The sequence below is a fragment of the Chrysemys picta genome, chromosome 6, assembly GCF_011386835.1.
Source record: "Chrysemys picta bellii isolate R12L10 chromosome 6, ASM1138683v2, whole genome shotgun sequence".
Taxonomy (NCBI): Eukaryota; Metazoa; Chordata; order Testudines; family Emydidae; genus Chrysemys; species Chrysemys picta.
In genome coordinates, this window is record NC_088796.1 from 71,562,978 (window position 1) to 71,583,769 (window position 20,792).

Genomic DNA, 20,792 nt, shown 5'->3' on the forward strand with positions numbered 1-20,792 from the left:
TCAGCCATAAAAATGTTGGCATATTGTGGGGCCATGCGGGTGCCCATAGCGGTGGCCCCACAATATAAATAAGTGAAGTTCCATTGATTCCAGTGGAACTGTTCCTATTTACACCAGGAGAGGATCTGGCCTTATCTTTTAGTACCGTCTTAACCCTAAGCTTGTGAAAGGTGCTTCTAGTGTTAAATTCTTTTTCTTTTTAAACTCAGTGTGACTGGAAGGAGCATCTTTTACAATTATGTTAAAAATCCTCCACTTTCAGCCTTTTAAAATAATTTGGAAAAGATGCGTCTGGGTTATTTCAAAATTATTGCTTTTGGAGCAACACTGCTGGAGGACCACAGCACATTTACATTGCTGTTTCACAATGCTGTATTGATTGTGAGGTGCTCGACTACCATAGTGATGGGGGCCATACAAGCACCTGAGAAAATACCTTAGACAGCTTGCTCAGGAGTGGTATTTTACTGTTTGCTGCTGTATGATTCTACTACCCCCCAGTCCCGTTGTAAATGCAATGTAATTTGTCCAGTAGCTTTGTCTTTGTGATTGAAATATAGCTAGTGGACCCTATCACAATTACTTTGGTTTTCTAGTCCCCAAAAGTGATGAGAAAGCCAGATACAAGGAGTAAATAAAAATACTCTTAGAGTATATTTCCATCTTCAAGAGGGAATTTGTTTCTGTTTTTAAATGTAGTCATGTCATAGGAAATATCATATTACATACTCTATATGGAGTCTGCTCATACTGCTTTGGAGGGATTGAGAAGAACTGTACTATAATGTCAGCTGAATGAATGTTCAAAGAGGGCAACCATTAGCCATGTCAAGGTAAGGCTATTGGAATAGGTCAGATCCAGGACAGTCAATTATGGAATAAAATAATTACAGTTTTGCTAAAGAAAACATTATTCCTAAATATGGATTCAACTTTATAAGTTATGGCTCACTTGAAGAAATTGGATCCAAGGGTTAGTTTGTCATAAAATTCTCAACACCTGATAGTAAGAAGGTCAGAGCTTCAATAATTCTTTCCGTTACTTTTCCCCTATAGCAATAAGCCAGCACAAGGTGTCCCTTAGTAGGCTATTAGTGACTGCCTTGGGCATATTGAGAGACATAAAGCCTCAACCCTCTGAGGAATGCACCAATAAGAGTCCACTAGAACACACCCTGTACGTGTGGCTTAGTGCTGCTAGACTATGGCTCAACAGTGGCAAGTTACCTTAAAAAAACAAAACAAACAACCCCCCCCCCCACACACACACACAGGTGAGCGTTTGTACATTGTATTCATTCACTCTAGAAAATATTCTTAATAATAATTTTCATAGTGGTAATACTAAGAGCCCCCATCATGGCCCAGGACCCCATTAACATGGGCATAGTAGCTTTGGGCAGGCACAGATTGATGGTGATGGGGGCCATGTTTTGCAGCGGGAGAGCTGATAAGGTCCCCCCCTTGTCATGGGCCCCCCTCTCCTCCTCTGCCTCCTGAGGCCCCTCCCCTTGGCCAGGCCAGAACCCCAACCCTGGGCATGGTAAGAGCCATGACAATCTCTGCCATCAGCATCTTTTCAACCTAAACTCTGATTTTCTTTATTATTATTATTTTCTTTATTATCACCACCATTGATAATGGGCATAGAGGCTTATTGTTCTCAGTGAAGGGGTCAACTAGCCAATCAGGGCTGTCCATATCCACAGGCATAAATACATATCAATGCAATGGAGGCGTGGGAGAATGATCCTGAGGAGGAGCCCCTCTTTAATGTGAAGATATCCAATGGGCTTGGGCTACACTGCACCATCAGCTGTCATAAAGCATTTAATACAGAGACTCGTGAAATCTTACTTAAAAATTCATTCAGATTGGTTTGGATGAGTGCCCTGGCCAGTCAGCTGAACTGAAAACAGACTCAAAGACTGTGAAGAGAGTCACGATTAAATGCAATGTGTAAAGTTGTGGGGAGTTGTCTAGGTGGAATCAGTGTTTAGTTCAGTCTTATTTAATGTCTTCATTAATGATACCGAAGAGGTGAGGGGTGGGGAAGGAAAACCAGGTTAACTCTCCCACTTTCCTTACAGACACGTGTCAGGATATAGAAACTCCACCAAGGGACCTAGAAAGGGCAGAAAACAACGAAGTGAGACTCAGCCTGGGAAACGGCACACCAGTTCATCTGGGGAAGACCCTCAAAACACATTTAACTCAATGGAAAGGAGACACCTGGGAAGCAGTGATGCTGCAAGAGACCTGTATTCATAGTGGGCAGCAAATTACACACTGCTGAGCCAAACTCATGAAGGGCAAGATGCTATCTAGCCCAAAGTACGGGGATGAATTGAGAGTGGCAGATGGAGCTCTAACTAGGAGTTATTGGATTGACTGGGGAAGGGAAAATGTAGGCTATTAGGAAGGCTTCTTGAAAATGAATTGTCTTGGCTGTGGAATAGTCTCCCGAGGGAAGTGGAACTTTGAAACTAGACAGGACAAAATATTGTGTAGGAGTGGTTCAGCACTGGCAGGGAGAGATGGAGGGGGCGATCTGATACTCTAGGTCTTTTCCACTGACAGCTTTTATGATTTTTTGATATAATACCTTTCAGTCCAAGAGCAGGACTCCATGGGGGGCAGTCTAAAGGCACTCAATTCAAAGCCATATTCCTGCAGTGTGTATTACACAACTACTAGGATGCTGTGAGCTTTTATGGACTTTTCCAAAAGAATGACATCATCATTGTAGGGAAATCCTTAGCACTTAAGTGACTCATCCTCCAGTTATGAGATGAGTCATATTTAAGAAGAGATTTTAATAAAATTATATGTACTACTTACCCATCAAACAACATTATTAATGTTGTTTCAAGGAGATTGGGGTCTCTGAGTCATAGCTTTAAGTTCTGACACTGGACCCGTGTGTCCATAAACATTCCTCTTAGAGCAGATGAGATAGGAATCCCGAGGGAATCAAGCTGAAAGGATACCAGCGTTCTTATGAATCTAACCAGCTGTTAGTGCATGTAGTTGTGATAATTACACATGCAAACAAAGTGCACAATTGGATGAACATTTTTGCACAGATTAGAAAATTGCACAGCTAACATTTTCAAAAATATCCACTGATTTTGGGAGCCTCAGTTTTTCAGTTCTGATTTTGAAACAACCTACTGTGTCTGATTTTCAGAAGTGCTGACTATCTGCAGCTTGATTTCAGCTGGAGTTGTGCTTGCTCAGCACCTCTGAATATCAGGGACTAAGTGTTTCCAATTGGGCTCCAAAAACAGAAGCCCCCAGAATAAGTGGACGAATTTTGAAGATATAGGCCTAAGCTAATAATGTCAATGGAGAATCCAGAGAGAAACAAGATCTCCTGATGCAGTTTCAGATAGGCCTATATGTAAATTTATTTATTTATTTCTATCCAGAGCTGGCTTTATCTGTTGATCACCTGGGCAATAACTGAGATTACCAAAATCAGAGGTATGAAAGTGTGTCATGCTGTGCATTCTGAATCTCAAAGGAATATTTAGAGGGGTCCTGTATGCAAAATTTACATGGCTTTCCAGTGAAGGGAATCAGGGTCCAGGAGAATGGCAGAAGCAACTCACATGTAGCCTTTTTCTGTCTGTTGCTTCTCCATGATTATTATAAATAAAATTTCTGGGGTAACCCAGACTTGCAACTTGGGGACAAACCTATGACTTGGAAGAACTGCCTGAGCAGGGGCAGGATATGGTAGGGTTACCATATGTCCAGTTTTTCCCAGACATGTCTGGCTTTTCGGCAATCAAACCCCCATCCGGGGGGAATTGCCAAAAAGCCGAACATGTCCGGGAAAATGCCGGCCGGGCACTTCCCCTCCCGCGGCTGCTCTGCTCCTCCCCTCTTCAGCTCTGTTTAAGAGCCGAGCTGCCCAAGCGCTATGGGCTTCAGGCAGCCCCCTTGCCTCTGGACCCCAGCCGCCGGCCGGGCACTTCCCCTCCCGGGCTCCGGCGGCGCAGGGTCCGGAGGCATGGGGGCTGCCCGAAGCCGGTAGCGCTAGGGCAGCTCGGCTCTTAAACAGAGCCAAAGAGTCAGGGGAGGAGCAGAGCCTCCGGCCACGGCGGCTCTGCTCCTCCCCGACTCTTCAGCTCTGTTACGGGCTTTGGGCAGCCACCATGCCTCCGGACCCTGCGCCACCGGAGCCCGAGAGGGGAAGTGCCCGGCCGGGGGCACAGGGTCCGGAGGCATAGAGGCTGCCCTTTCCATGTGGCTGGGAGTGGGAGGGAGGAGGGGGCGGGGTTGGGGGTAGGAAATGGGTGGGGCCAGGACCCCGTGGAGGGTCCTCTTTTTTTATTTGTTAAGTATGGTAACCCTAGGATATGGATCTTCCAGTTAGTCAATGATGAGGGCTTTATCCCTTTTCTAATGCTAAAGCAACATTATGACCTCTCACCCTCAGTGGAGGAGCAGTATTTACAAGTAAGACAATTACTAATGTATCAATTTGGTTCAGATGCCCTAGGAATTCCAGAGGCCACAGAACTACAGGGAACCTTAGGCCTGGTCTACACTAGGCGTTTATGTCGAAGTTAGCGCCGTTAGATCGAATTAACCCTGCACCCGTCCACACTGCGATGCTATTTAGTTCGACATAGAGGTCTCTTTAATTCGACTTCTGTACTCCTCCCCGACGAGGGGAGTAGCGCTAAATTCGACATGGCCACGTCGAATTAGGCTAGGTGTGGATGGAAATCGACGCTAATAGCTCCGGGAGCTATCCCACAGTGCACCACTCTGTTGACGCTCTGGACAGCAGTGCGAGCTCGGATGCTCTGACCAGCCACACAGGAAAAGCCCCGGGAAAATTTGAATTGGAATTCCTTTTCCTGTCTGGACAGTTTGAATCTCATTTCCTGTCTGGACATCGTGGCGAGCACAGCAGCACTGGCAACGATGCAGAGCTCTCCAGCAGTGATGGCCGTGCAATCTGTGAATAGAAAGAGGGCCCCAGCATGGACTGATCATGAAGTCTTGGATCTCATCGCTGTGTGGGGCGATGAGTCCGTGCTTTCCGAGCTGCGATCCAAAAGAAGGAATGCAAAGATCTACGAGAAGATCTCTAAAGACATGGCAGAGAGAGGATACAGCCGGGATGCAACGCAGTGCCGCGTGAAAATCAAGGAGCTGAGACAAGGCTACCAGAAGACCAAAGAGGCAAACGGACGCTCCGGATCCCATCCCCAGACATCCCGTTTCTACGAGGCACTGCATTCCATCCTCGGTGTGGCAGCCACCACTACCCCACCAGTGACCGTGGACTCTGAGGATGGGATACTGTCCACGGCCGGTTCCTCGGACATGTTAGGGGACGGGGAAGATGAGGAAGGAGATGAGGAGGGCGAGGCAGTCGGCAGCTCTCACAACGCTGATTTCCCCGACAGCCAGGATCTCTTCATCACCCTTACAGAGATCCCCTACGAAGCGTCCCCAGCCGTTACCCCGGACACAGAATCTGGTGAAGGATCAGCCAGTAAGTGTTGTAAACATCTAAACATTTATTTTTAACAAAACAGGAATATTAACAATTAAAAGAATGGGTTGTTCATGATTAGTGTGCCCTAGGCGCTTAACGGTTTAGTCATGGGCAGTGCAAGTTTTGAAAAGAAATCTAGCAATGTCCGGTTTTCAGTGATTGTCCTGCACAAGCCGCTCTACTGTTTATTCCCTGCTACTGCAGCTACAGTAAAATGCGGTCAATATGTCCGGGGATAGAGCAGTAATCCTCCTGGGACATCTCGATGAAGCTCTCCTGGAGGTAATTTGAAAGCCGTTGCATGAGGTTCCTGGGGAGAGCGGCCTTATTGGGTCCTCCGAAGTACGACACGTTGCCGCGCCACGAGATTATCAAGTACTCGGGAATCATTGCTCTGCACAGCAGGGCGGCATACGGCCCTGGTCTTTGGAGGCTTTCCCGGAGCATTCTCTCTTTGTCGCTCTCGGAGATCCTCATCAGGGTGATGTTGGCCATGGTGACCTGCTTTTAATTAGGTAGGGGAATGTTAGTGTTGGGACTGCTTTCCCGTTCCTTTACAGAACTGTAACCGCTGGTTTGCAGCCACGCGGTGGAGGCGGGAAAGGGGCAGCCGAAAGGGATTGTTCCCAGGGACAGCTGCGAGGGGGTGGGACAGGGGCAGAGTTCCCGCTTGCCGGATTGCTGGCAGCAGGGACTGACATTGCTTTAAATGTGAAATGAGGCCAGTGGTAATATAAAAGTTTTAAACTGCCACAAGTGTACGGCTTACCATGTCTGCCTGCAACAGAAATTCCGTTGTGCTGCCTCGCTTCTCAAATGTGCTGTGCAAGACCCCAGGCACTGAATGCGAAGGCCGAGAATTCGACCTTGTGCTGAGTGCGCATGTGAAAGGTGCTGTGCATGGTCTTGTTCACAGAGAAAGACTATGTTCTTTGTTCACAACTACATTTATCTTTCTGAGGAATTCACTCCCTTTTTCCCATTTCCACAGCCCCATCTGCGACTGTCTCACAACCTAGCCTGGAATCACACTCCCAGAGGCTAGCGCGGATTAGGCGTAGGAAGAAGAGGACACGGGAGGACATGTTCTCTGAGCTTATGGCCTGTTCCCAAGCCCAGGCAGCACAGCAGACCCAGTGGCGGGAGAACTTGACCCGAATGCACCAAGCCAACATGGATCGGGAGGAAAGGTGGCAGCAGCAAGACCAGCAGGCGACTCAAACGCTGCTTGGACTACTGAGGGAGCAAACGGACACGCTCCGGCGCCTTGTGGATGTTCTGCAGGAACGGAGGCAGGAGGACAGAGCCCCGCTGCAGTCCATCTCTAACCGCCCTCCCCCGCCACCAAGTCCCATACCCACCTCACCCAAAGTGCAAAGAAGGAGAGGCGGCAGAGTCCCTGCTAACTCTCACTTCACCCCTGCAGAGAGCTCTAGTAGCAGAAGGCTCTCATTTCCCAAAATTTGAAAAGTTCTTTCCTTCCCACCTGACACAAGCCCCCGTCCAAGTTTCACCTCCCAATGCCATGTGTAGTTGATAATAAAAAAATCGTTTCTGTTAACTACTGATTCAATCCTGGTTTTTTGGAGGAGGAGGGGAAAGGGGGTTGGTAATTTGACAGGACAGTCACCTTTGGCAGGGTACATAGTCGGGGGCAGGCACAGCAGCAGGGCACATACACAGTGCAGTGATGCAGTGACTAGTTACCCCGGTTAGTCTGGGAGGTTGTTTTCATGTTATGTTGGGGGGGGGGGTTGCTCTGTGACTTTGTGGCGGGGGAGGGCAGTTACAGATCTTAAGCGCCGGTCCTTAGGCAGGATCACAGAGCCACACAGCATGGGATCTGTAACCGTCCTCCCCCTGCCACAAAGTCACATAGACCCCCATACACACAGTCCCGATCAGGAGGGGTGACAGGCTCCGTTGAAACAAGCATCTCACCGCAGCGGAGCCTGTCAATCCTTGAGTTTAGAAGCTGCATTCGCGTCACAACACTACACCCGCTCCGCACCACAGTCTGCGTCCCAGTTTTAAAAAATTCCCGCGAAAACAGTATTAAAGAAAACGGTGTGCTTTAACAAAGTAGAACTATTTTTATTGTGACACGTGTGTTGGAAGGGGGGTGAAGGGGGTATGTAACTGGATAGGATAGTCAACATTAACTGGGTAAAGAAACGGGGGCAGGTTTAGCTTCTCAGTACACAAACTTTAAAGTCACAGGTTACCCTGCTCACTCAGGAACTTTGCTTTCAAAGCCTCCCGGATGCACAGCGCTTCCCGCTGGTCTCTTCTAATCGCCCGGCTGTCTGGCTGTGAGTAATCAGCAGCCAGGCTATTTTCCTCAACCTCCCACCCCGCCATAAAGGTCTCCCCCTTGCTCTCACAGAGATTGTGGAGCACACAGCAAGCTGCTATAACAATGGGGATATTGGTTTCGCTCAGATCACAGCGAGTCAGTAAGCTTCTCCATCTCCCCTTGAGACGGCCAAAAGCACACTCCACCACCATTCTGCACTTGCTTAGCCGGTAGTTGAAGAGTTCTTTTTCAGTGTCCAGGGCGCCAGTATAGGGCTTCATGAGCCAGGGCATTAGCGGGTAGGCTGGGTCCCCGAGGATTACTATAGGCATCTCCACATCCCCAACAGTTATTTTGTGGTCCGGGAAGTAAATACCTTGTTGCAGCCGTCTAAACAGACCAGAGTTCCTGAAAACACGAGCGTCATGAACCTTGCCCGGCCATCCCACGTAGATGTTGGTAAAACATCCCCTGTGGTCCACCAGTGCTTGCAGCACCATGGAAAAGTATCCCTTTCGGTTAATGTACTGGGTGGCCTGGTGGTCCGGTGCCAGGATAGGGATGTGAGTTCCATCTATGGCCCCACCGCAGTTTGGGAATCCCATCGCTGCGAAGCCATCTATGATCGCCTCCACGTTTCCCAGGGTCACTACCTTTGGCAGCAGTACATCAACGATTGCCTTCGCTACTTGCATCACAACAACCCCCACAGTAGATTTGCCCACCCCAAACTGGTTCGCGACTGACCGGTAGCTGTCTGGCGTTGCAAGCTTCCAGAGGGCTATGGCCACTCGCTTCTGTACACTCAGTGCAGCTCGCAAGCGGGTGTCACTGCACTTCAGGGCAGGGGACAGCAACTCACAAAGTTCCAGGAAAGTTCCCTTCCGCATGCGAAAGTTTCGCAGCCACTGGGATTCATCCCAGACCTGCAGCACTATGTGGTCCCACCACTCAGTGCTTGTTTCCCGTGCCCAGAATCGCCGTTCCACGGCATCAACATGACCCATTGCCACTGTGATGTCCTCGGCGCTGGGTCCCCTGCTTTCTGACAGGTCTGTGCTACTCTCAGACTTCAGGACATCACCGCGGTGCCGTAGCCTCCTCGCCTGACTTTTCTGCATCTGCCTCAGGGAAACCTTTATGATAAGCTGCGAGGCGTTGAGAGCGGCCACAACTGCAGCGATGGTCGCAGCGGGCTCCATGCTCGGAGTACAGTGGCGTCCGCGCTGTCAATGACTGGAAAAGCGCGCGAACTGATTTCCCGCCGGCGCTTTCAGGGAGGGAGGGCGGGAGTGATGGACGGATGACGACAGCTTCCCAAAAGCACCCTCGACTCATTTTGTTACCCAGAAGGCATTGCCGGCTACACCCAGAATTCCAATGGGCAGAGGGGACTGCGGGAACTGTGGGATAGCTGACCACAGTGCACCGCTTCGAATGTCGACGCTTTCACCGTTAGTGTGGACGCACAAAGTCGAATTACTGTCCTTAGTGTGGACACACACGTTCGACTTTGCAATATCGATTCCAAAAATTCGATGCAAGTAAAATCGAACTACTCTCGTAGTGTAGACAAGGCCTTAGAAATGCTTCATAAACTCCCCACATCCATGTCTGCTATGTATACTTTGCTAATGAAGAGAAACTCCATTGGTCTGGGTTTTTTGAGAAGGGGGGGAGGGGTCATCACAGCCCTTAAAAGAATCTCAATGGCAGAGCATATTACAGAATGTTCAAAACACTTCTGTGGATCTCAGGCTAGGTTTGATTCAAAGAAAAAGATTTTATTTAAAAACAAACAAACAAAAAACCCCACCAAAAAAACAAAACAAAAATAAGCCAACCCACCCCACTATTGGAAGAGGATGTTGCTCAAGAGAAGTCTTATCCTCTGATGTTTGTTGGTACTGCAGCACAGACAAAGGAACCCTGATGCATATGCCCAGGGCCGGCTCCAGGCACCAGCCCACCAAACATGTGCTTGGGGCGGCGCCTGGAGGGGGGCGGCGCGGCGGGGCGCTCCGACCCGAGAGCGGGGCCGCGACTGGGCTCGCCGCCCTCCCCGCAGTGCTCCTGCCGCCGGGGGCTCTCTGCCCTCCCCTTGGCACTCTGGCCGCCGGGGAGAGCAGAGAGCTGCGGTGGGCTCTCCGCCCTGCTCCCGGCACTCTGGCCGCCGGGGAGAGTGGAGAGCCCCGGCTGGGCTCTCCGCCCTCCTCCTGGCGCTCTGGCCGCCGAGGGCTCTCTGCCTTCCCCCCGGCACTCTGGCCGCCGGGGAGAGCGGAGAGCCCCGGCCGGGCTCTGCGCCCTCCCCTCGGCACTCTGGCCGCCGGGGCGAGCGGAGAGCCCCGACCGGGCTCCCCGCCCGCCTCCCGGCGCTCTGGCCGCCGGGGAGAGCGGAGAGCCCCGACCGGGCTCCCCGCCCGCCTCCCGGCGCTCTGGCCGCCGGGGAGAGCAGAGCCGCGGCGGGCTCGCCGCCCTCCCCCCAGCGCTCCGGCTGGTGGGGGATTGCTCGGCACCCTCCCCTGCCGCGCTCGCAGGGGGGCGGGGCGGCGGGTGGCTTTTTTGCCTAGGGCGGCAAAAAAGCCAGAGCCGGCCCTGCATATGCCATGGGACTGTCCAACAGTCAGACAGCTGTGGAAAAAAGTAGCCACAAGAGTTAAAATAGAGCTCAGTTTTACAAGCTAAACATCAGCTGAAAAATACATCCTAGGTTATTTACCAGCTAAGCTGGATGCAAGTCTGTCATAAAGATTGTTGTTTTTTAGGGCCACAGTGATCACCAAGCACATGATTTTACAACAATGGAAAAATAGGCCGATGGCCAGAATAGAGAAGCACTGTTTGGACCAGTCTGAGTTAGCAGCCAAAGAAAGAATACGTTATGGCTGTAGAAAGCAATTATATGAATTCAAAGACATTTGGACCTCATTTCTAGATTTAAAAACGTTGACAGCTCACGTAATACCAGACATCCATTCTGCCTAAAGCCTTCTCTTTTTCCCTCCTCCCTGCCAGTCCACTCCTTTCCCTATTCATGTAGGTCTTCTCCTACTTTATTACTAACAAATACATTTGTTAGTCTCTAAGGGCTAGTCTATACTTACCGCGCTGGTTCGGCGGCAGGCAATCGAACTTCTGGGTTCGATTTATCGCGTCTTGTCTGGACGCGATAAATCGAACTCAGAAGTGCTCCCCGTCGACTCCGGTAATCCTGCTCGCCGCGAGGAGTACGCGGAGTCGACGGGGGAGCCTGCCTGCCGGGTGTGGACCGCGGTAAGTTCGAAGTAAGGTACGTCGACTTCAGCTACGTTATTCACGTAGCTGAAGTTGCGTACCTTACTTCGATTTGGGGGTTTAGTGTAGACCAAGCCTAAGGTGCCACAAGGAATCCTCATTGTTTTTGCTGATACAGACTAACACGGCTACCCCTCTGAAACCTACTTTATTACTGTTACCTCCGCCCTAACAATGTTGGGTCTGTGTAATATTGTTGTAGCTACAAGACCAGACAAGTTGTAAAATTGCATAATTCTATTCGAGATGCCATGTAGCATGTGGTATTTGGAAACAAAAACAGAATGAAAAGTACAAAAGAGGTAAATTACTTAGTTTATAGATTTATATAAATTTTTTTAATTGTTTTTTAAAAAGTTCCCAGCACTTTTTTAAAAAAAAATCCACCACTTGTTTTTGCCCCTATTCAGTCTCTCCATTACTTACAGGATGAGTGTCAATATACACAATATTTTTAAAACTTGTCTTTAAAATATTGCTTCACTTCTGTTATCACCAACACTCAAAATAAAAATAAAAGCTTGCTCCCAGTATAGTGTTAGCTCAATTTTGCACTCCATTAGCTAGGGCAGCGAAACCAGAGTGCTCGTGCACTTCTGTTCAGTAGCCCAACGTCGTTATACACTATTTGGGTTTCCAACACTAAGTAATTGGTAGGCTTTTCTTTACAACTCTAGAAGCTATAAAACTTCAGCATAAACAACATTACAAGCATGTCTACTCATATTAGATTTTGTAAACCCTTGTTTAGAAGGGGGAAAAAAAAACTCCAAACAAGCAAGCAGTGACAACTAAGTTTTGGGCCAAAAGCTATTTGCAAGTGTCTCCTTAAGAGATAAGGGGGGTGGGGGAGTTGTAATTGCTTCTCCACACATACCAGGCACTCCTGCCCCACCCTATTCTTTTCTTACTATCTCCTTAACATTTAAGTGTCTGTGCAAACATGCATACAAAGATATCATATTGGAAGCAAATGATGAGACTGTTTTCATGCAGCCATAGCATCTTAAAGTCTTCCTAACTGGCTCAGTTTCAATTTACAGGAATTTTCAGTAGGTTTTTTTAGGCGTGTTCAGCAGTGTTGATCTAACCGAAGCATAACACTGCTGAGATGCTTATGTAAGACCTGTGGTTCCAGGGAATGATTTAGAAGCAGGCTCAGCAGAAGTATTTAACAAGATCTACATGGTTTGATAACTGATTTTAGCATGATTTTTTTTTTTTAAAGACCTTTCCTGTCAGCCTACTAGTTTCTCCCTCCATCTCACCTACCTTCTTCCCTTGCCACTCAGGGTTCCCTTCCAGTGGGACTTTCATTGTATGAGGGAGAGGAGCTGACAGCAGGAAGGGTGTTGATTGTCTAGCAAGGGAAGTCAGCCATCAACTCCATTAACTCTGGCAACTAGCCAAAAGCCAGAGACTCAGCTGGGAAGTCAGATATTAGGCAAGTCTGAGTGCAATCCTCTTGTGGCTGCTGCTGAGAAGAGCCCAGCATACGCTTGAGCTTCTGGGGAAGGGAAAACTGAAGGACAGGTTGGAGAAAGAAGGAACACTTGCATTGCAATGTGACTTTAAAAAAAAAGAAGTCAAGAAATGTGCCACTATCCCTCCACAATACGTTTACCACACACCCTGTGTCTGTGGGTTTCGAGCAGCTTGAAGTTGTCTGCTAATTAGCCCTAGATAAATTTAGTACATCTCTACCCTGATATAACGCTGTCCTCGGGAGCCAAAAAAATCTTACTGCGTTATAGGTGAAACCGCATTATATCGAACTTGCTTTGATCCATCGAAGTGTGCAGCCCCGCCCCCCCGGAGCACTGCTTTACCGCGTTATATCCGAATTAGTGTTATATCCGGTCGCGTTATATTGGGGAGAGGTGTACTGTTCATACAGTGAAAGTATGATGAACAAAAGATCTGCAGAGGGTAGGTTTTATGTTACAACTGTAATAGTAGTATACAGAAACCAATATTATATTTTTAAGGACTTCTTACTCCGCAGCAATTTATAATTCATTTAGCAAGTTCAAGCCCCAGTTTGAAGTTTTAGCTACATACATGAAGCATGATAGACTTTCATTTTTGAATCCCAGTCTACTGTTGATTCTAAATGCCATCTGGCAATTTCATTAACATTAATAAGAACCATCAGTTTGGATAGATCCTAATAGAAAACCCATTAGTACTCTGGTGCATTATTATAAGCAAATGCAATATTTATTAAACAAAAAGGAATTACAGTGAGCATGTTTAGCATTCTGTCAAGTCATTAGACTGCATTAAAAACAGAGAGCGGCTTAAGCTGCAAAGGCTGTATCTGGATTCTTCACACCAGCATAGCGGCATCCAGCTAGGAGATTTTGGTTTGGCTGATTTTGAAGGGGCCATTGTTAATACTCTAATCCGCAAAGGTTTTCATCTGCTCTATTTTCTAGTTAGAAATAATGAAAGCAGGTGCTTTAAATATAAACATTTATATCTTTGCTCTAGGCTGGATTCTTCTCACGTTGAAGTCAATGAGGGTTTGGCCCAGCTCTTTGTGTCCTGCTAAAAAGGCCAGTTTCATGTTGTCAGAAGTTTATGATTTTTCTTGTAAATCACCAACAAATTTTCAAGCATCTGCCCGAGGTACGAATTGATTAAAGAAATTGCTAGTGCCTTATGTCATGATGGGAGAGATTTATTTTAGATCTTATCTTTGTAAGACACTGGGCAGCATCAAAAGGTGTAGGTTACTAGTGAATTTCTTTATCAGTTTATCAAGAGAAACTGAAGAAAGGCAATATTGCCTATTTGTGGTAAAGATTAGTTGATTACACTGCTCTACAGCCAAAATGCTTCTGAAATAAATGTAGTCAAACTTTACTAATTCTGGGTCACTGAGAACGAAAATGATGCTTAAAATTGTTGATTGGCTCTAATTTTCAAGATATGCTATTGGGTCAGTATATACGACCCTTGACTTGGGAATAGCGGAGGATAAGTGAGTTATAAAGGGATCTCAATTTAAACCAGAAATAACTAAAATACATCTTTGACTGGATCTATGAATAAATCTATGACTGGGTTTGGACAGTACTTGCTTTTTAGGCAAAACAATGAATGATGCAATCTGAAGCTGGTATTGCGTCATACATGATATGAATTGCATCATGTTATTCCTAGAAGTCATGGATGAGGCAATCATAACAAAGCTTACATCACTCTGCTGAACAAATTGCCCTATATCAGCTCTAGAAATCATACAGAGTCGTGCTCTCTTATTTGTCAGTGTTTGATTTTGCAAAGGAACACATTTCTGTGTAGCCAAAGTGAGCAGAAATGCCTCGTACTTGTGTGAACAGTGCAGATAACTTCTGCTATGTTTGTGGTGAAGTGACTTTTGCATCACAAAAGCGCAGTATAATCACTATGGTTAAGAAAACCTATTGCCTTTATTTTGGCTGCAAAATTGGAGATCAGGACAAGAGGTGGGCCCCACACATATGCTGCAACACTTGTGCAACCAATCTTCGCCAGTGGTTGAACAGGAAAAGGAAATCTATGCCTTTTGCAGTGCCAATGATTTGGAGAGAGCCACCAGATCATACCAGCAATTGTTACTTCTGCATGGTGCCTCCAGTTGGGAAAGGTGTGTCAAAGAAGAAAAAGTGGACTGTGCATTATCCAAACATTCCATCAGCTATACGCCCAGTACCCCACGGAGAAGGACTGCCGGTTCCTGATGCACCAGAATCATTCTCACTTGAGTCAGATGAGAAAGAGAAAGAGGATGAAACTTCTGGTCCTGAACCATCAATGTCACAGGACCCACATTTTCTCCCACCCTCCTCCTCTGAACCACACCTCATAACTGAACTGAATGACCTTGTCAGGGATTTGGAACTACCCAAGAGTAAGGCAGAGCTGTTGGGCTCCAGACTTCAGCAGTGGAATCTCCTGGCAGGTGATGTTAGGGTTTCCATGTTCTGTGACCGCCAAAAAGATCTTGTCCCATTCTTCTTCATGGAAGGTGATCTTGTAGCCTGCAATAACATCAATGGTGTGATGGCAGCCCTCAACATGGTTCACGATTCAGATGAGTGGAGACTGTTCATTGATTCATCGAAGACGAGTCTTAAAGCTGTTTTACTGCATAATGGCAATGTTTTGCCATCAATTCCAGTTGGATATGCAGTCCATATGAAGGAAACCTATGACAACATGAAACAACTTTTGAGGTGCATAAACTATGACCAACATCAGTGGCAGCTTTGTGGCGATTTGAAGGTTGTTGCTCTCTTGCTTGGTCTGCAGACTGGATACACAAAGTACTGCTGTTTTTTCTGCGAATGGGATAGTCGTGCAAGAGATTCCCACTACATCAAGAAAGATTGGCCACTCTGACAGTCATTGGAGCCTGGGAGGAAAAGTGTTCAGCATCCACCACTTGTTGAATCAAGGAAGATTTTGTTACCACCCTTACACATCAAGCTGGGTCTGATGAAGAACTTTGTCAAGGCTATTGACAAAACACAAGCAGCTCCGTGGAAAATTTCCAAGGTTAAGTGAAGCTAAGATAAAGGAAGGTGTCTTTGTTGGTCCTCAGATTTGTGAATTCCTTCGAGATAATGCATTTGACCATGCACTGCGTGGCAAGGAAAAGACGGCATGGAAAGCCTTCCAGTTAGTGGCAATACATTTTCTTGGAAACAACAAGGCAGACAACTACAGGTTGTTGGTGGAAAACCTCCTCAAAGCATATAAAAGCCTTGGTTGCAACATGTCACTAAAGATACATTTTTTGCACTCTCATCTAGATTTTTTTCCACCGAACTGCGGAGCAGTGAGCGACGAGCGCGGCGAGCGATTTCACCAGGACATTGCAACAATGGAGAAATGCTATCAGGGCAAATGGAGCCCATCAATGCTTGCAGACTATTGCTGGACAGTGACAAGAGATGCTCCATTTAATGAATACAAGAGACAAGCCAAGAAGCGCCGAGTAGACACTGAATAGGACTAAACTATGTACATAATAGTTTTTTGCCTTTTGTTTCATAATAAATTTTATTTATATAACCCTCTTGCTGATTTTTAAAGTGTTACATAAACAGGATAGGTGAAATATTATCATGTAAAGCAACCATAAACACATGAAAAGACCTATGTTTACAATTTATGATTAAAACTCTACTATCTACACAATATACATAGACATAAAATGTAAAAACTTAAATATCTTAGAAACAGTAACCAATCAGTTGTTTTAATTGTTATATTTGAATTCAGCACATCAAAATACATAATAAATAGCACATTTTATCTCTGAAGCAGACGACTTCTCAAAAATTGTAGACCAGTGTTATTGTTAACCCTTTCAACGACTCTGGAAATTTTCCCTGCTAGCATTTACTCTGGATCAGGATATTTGTGGTCCCATGTGAACTAGAGAGATTCAGGTTCCCGTGTTAAATAAAGTCATTTGTGTAATAAATGGAAAATATTGATCACCTAACTTCTCCAAGAATGGTGTACAGCCTGATGCGTAACAATAGTTTTTAAAAGACTGTTTCAGTAAAATTCCATCTTTGCTTTGGACCTTTGAATAGAAGCCATCTCTATTGCTGTCCAAGTAGCTACAACTGAAAAGAAATGTTGTCAGTCTCTTTTCTATGACTGGCTCCTTTAAATGTAGAGGAGTCTCTGCTGAAGCGAGGCAGCTGCCCTTTGGTGTTTCAACATCAAAGTCAGAATGTTACAGATTAAATTGGGTGCTCTCTCGCTCGCTCTCTCTGATGGCACCTTACATTTGTTATTTGGTTTTCCTTAAAGTGAAATAAAAGCCATGTAGATGCTAAACAAGCCAACCAAGAACATACTTTGCTCTTTGGATATGAGAAAACATTTGCAGTGGGATCCTTGGATACAAGTTCCATGTAAAGCTAGTGGTGAGGCATGTAACTTTTCATGTATGGGGCAGCAAACAGAAAAGTCAGGCTATCGGTAGATAGTGTCGGAATAGCCCTGTTATCGTCCAAAATATCTACACAACACAAGATATTTCTAATTGTTTTAATTTTGTTGTTGTTGGAGTGAGTTTTCTATATTCATTCTGGGTGGTTTTGAATTCTGTAATTTATTCTCCCCCCAACTTTGCTTCTTCCTTACTTGTCTCTGGAAACCAGTCTGTCTGCATCTAACTGAACTATACCTATACTTTAAAAGGTTTCCTTCAGAGTATCAAGTACAACTGCAGCTTCCCTATTTCTAATCAGTGACAATATTCGCAGACAATGCTGCTACATCGTAAAAGTGAGACTTGTCCACTTGGTATTCAGTCTCTCACAATAGCGGATGATTCCATTGGGAGAGATAATATTAGCCTGAAGTTTTTGTCCCATAGTGAATTTTTGATTTAAAGAATATTAAGCAAGTGCGCTTCTGCTCCCTTTTCCCCTCCTCCCCCACAAGTGGCCTTTCAGATCTGCTCCCCCATAATGTGATCTTCAGATCAAAATAAACCTGTAGAATGATTCTGGTTCATCATGATAGCATGAACCAGAATGAAATCCCCATCTTGAATCTGCTTCCCCCACCTCACCCTACCCTGTTGGGAAAATACCATCTGGCAAAAATAGTGTGGAAAAAATGTATCCGCAACAAAATTTTTACTTGGCTACATGTGGTTACTGTGGCACAAATATTTTGTGCTTGAAAGTGCCAGCTCCAGAGGAGCAACATGTGCTAGTTGCTGTGCATTACCGCATCAGGTCAGCCATTTTATGTACATCAGCCAGGGAAGACACTCATTGGCAGCAGTTTGTGGCCAGCATGATCAGCAGCAAAATGGTTCCTATTCACATTTTGACAACCTCAAGCTAAAAGAAGGCCCAACTCATCTCAGGAAAGTGAGAACATAAGATTAAAGATACCATCTCATGATCCACTTATTTTTATTATTTCTCAGCCACACATGGAACTACAGCTCTCCCTCAACAGTACACTGCCAGAGATTCCAGAGGAACCTTGAAGCAAGATCACACTTTGGGTCCTTGTTAATGTCTCACAGGGACCTTTTACTGTCAGGCTTTCATATGTGCTGTTCTACAGAGAGAAAACACCTTCATTTTTTGCATGAACAGTAGCACCATTTTGTTAGCACTGTAGGCTGGTCTATATTCATGACAACCACTTTGGAATTCTGAGATCAGACACTATCCCACGTCTGAACCATCATGTCCATTTCTGAGAGGAACCTTTGTTAACAACTCATTTCACAAGAGCATTCATCTCTGGTAGGATGTTTTAAAGCTCAGGGGCTTTGATCAAAAATCTTCTGAGAGTGTTATCAGGGAGGAGAGAGTATGTACAACTCAGCTGATTCCAGATGCTATGGCATGGATTGGTTATTCTGATACACTTCTAAAGCATGGTATTCCAACATGTAAGCAACCATTCAGTGACTGCTTGATGTACAAGACTGCCTTTGAGGTCTCAGTTTTGAATCCAGATGAATGAAAAAAAATCAAACGTGAATTTGAGAGATACTGGATTTATAAGTGGTAAGCTTGTTTGTTTCTTACACTTCAGTTTATGCACGAATGGGCTAGATATCTTTAATGTTGTGGTTTTTTAAATAATATTTGCTCTTTGAGAGATTCATATTCAACATAATAAAAACTCCCCTTTTCTACCCCCACCTCCCAAAAAAGTTATGCATTTCCCATTGGTTTAAATTTGCAAGCGTTTTTGTGATGGGATGTCTCATTGCCAGTGTTTGCAGGAGGAGTCTACCGACTAAGGGCTATATCCTCCAAATAAATCTACCCAGGTACTTGTATAGAACCCCATTGAAGCTGGAATATAGCCCAACCTTATTTGGTTTCCTGAATTATTTTTGCCAGGCAATGAATTGATCCACATCTCAGATCCAACATCTTCAAGAGGGAAGGGCTTCTCAGTAGTCCTGCTCCTTCCCAATCCCTGAGAAGGTTTTTCATAGGAGACCCTGACTGCCCACCCATTTCCAGTTAGCAGCAACAGTACAGGCAGCAGAAGCATTAAATGTATCACTAATAATATTTTGTATGAGACATTTGGATCAAAGGTGCCACCTACAAAGTGCATTACAAAAGTGATTGGTATTTTGCAGATGGGGAAACCGAGGCACATGTTAATGAGCAATATTTTCAGACAGATGCCTTATAGTGGGCATTTTGAATAAGTGGCTCAATTTTCAGAGGTACTGAGCACCTACAACTCCCAGTGAAGTCACTACTCTAGGCACCCGTGTTTGAACAGTGTCTACATGACTTTCCTGAGCTCACACAGGCAGAGAGGAACGTGTTGGTTCCACAACACAGGACTGGGGACATGAAATGACTGTAACTGTGTACAAGCTAAGTGGGCTTCCCCTGTAATTCTGATAAAGGGGGCATTAAAATGTAAATGCTGCTAAGGGACAGCACCTCTTCCCTCTTGCAGCTCAAGCAGAGCTTCTCTGTCTTCAACAGCTTTTGGCCAAGGACAGATTTCTGTTTGCTCCCAGATGGAGACAACTAAAACGAGCATGAAGACTGACAGGACCTGTGGAAAAGGCTCAGCAACTGTATGTTTCATGTGAGCGAAGGGTGTCTTGGGGCCAACTCTAACCTTACAAGGAGAGACAGTAAACAAGACATTTGACAGGTGCAATGGCAAACCTAGGCCTAAGAGGGGCACATGGGATAGCAAACTGTTGGTGCCTTACTATGTCCCTAGCTGTAGGAGGAGTGCTGAGATGGAGATGAGAAGAGGGGAAGGAAGAGAGAGACGGAAGGACATCCATGGACTGGCAAATTTCTGCTACAAAACTACCTACTAACTGCAGATAAGCCTACATTCCATCCTTGGATCTGAAAAACCCCGATCTGGATCCCAATCTTGAAGCTCCGGCCAATCTGTTAAAACTACTGTAAATACTTGTCAAAGTTTGAAAAGTGACACATCTGCATTGATGACAAATCACATCAAACCAAAAGGGTTTTGGCAGCTCTTTTCAGTTTCACAAGTCTAAGGCAATCACTGGAACAATGAGGCACAGCACAGACACCAATCCATGTGCTAGATCTTGCAGCATCTTAAGTGATCAGTCAACTCTTGGGACCCAGACTTTCCAAGATGCAGCTACAGCTTCTTCACATTTGTATAGAAAGGATATTTTGTTCTAAAAAGCTTATTGTATTGGCACCTATAGAATACATCTCTTTCTTTAACCACAAGAAATCCATATGTACTCAACTCAGTAAGAGTGCAATGTGTAAAAACAATCATAGTATTTCTTACATTTCATACAGTCTTGAATCCACAGACGGTAAACAGGAGATCCATGCAACCAGTAGAATTACTACTATCAGTTCAAAGGAAAGACTTAAAAACTAAGAAGATGTGAATTTAAGGTTGGAGGAAATAAATAATTTTGTTTGGCAAGAGTTTGTGGGGAGGAGTAGTAGTTACAGATCTGGCAGAGGTTTTAATACCATATTAAAAGACATTTGAGATTGAAACATCACATGATCCATTCTTTATTATATTTTACACATCAGTTTTTACTTAATACATGGCAGAGGTGCTCTCTCCATTGTACCATTTGCATTGTTATTTGTTTCACTTTTTAAAAATAAAATAAAAAAATCTAGACTGATGCAAATGTCCGCC

General features: G+C 45.5%; 1 protein-coding gene across 1 annotated transcript; it reads left to right on the forward strand.

The window, feature by feature from the left end:
- Positions 1-4,437: 4,437 nt before the first annotated feature.
- LOC135984325 (uncharacterized) lies at positions 4,438-7,068 on the forward strand. Its single transcript, XM_065599252.1, has 2 exons — positions 4,438-5,518; positions 6,513-7,068. Exons 1-2 carry the CDS (start codon positions 4,942-4,944, stop codon positions 6,986-6,988), a joined length of 1,053 nt encoding a protein of 350 aa, XP_065455324.1. The 5' UTR covers positions 4,438-4,941; the 3' UTR covers positions 6,989-7,068.
- Positions 7,069-20,792: the final 13,724 nt, after the last annotated feature.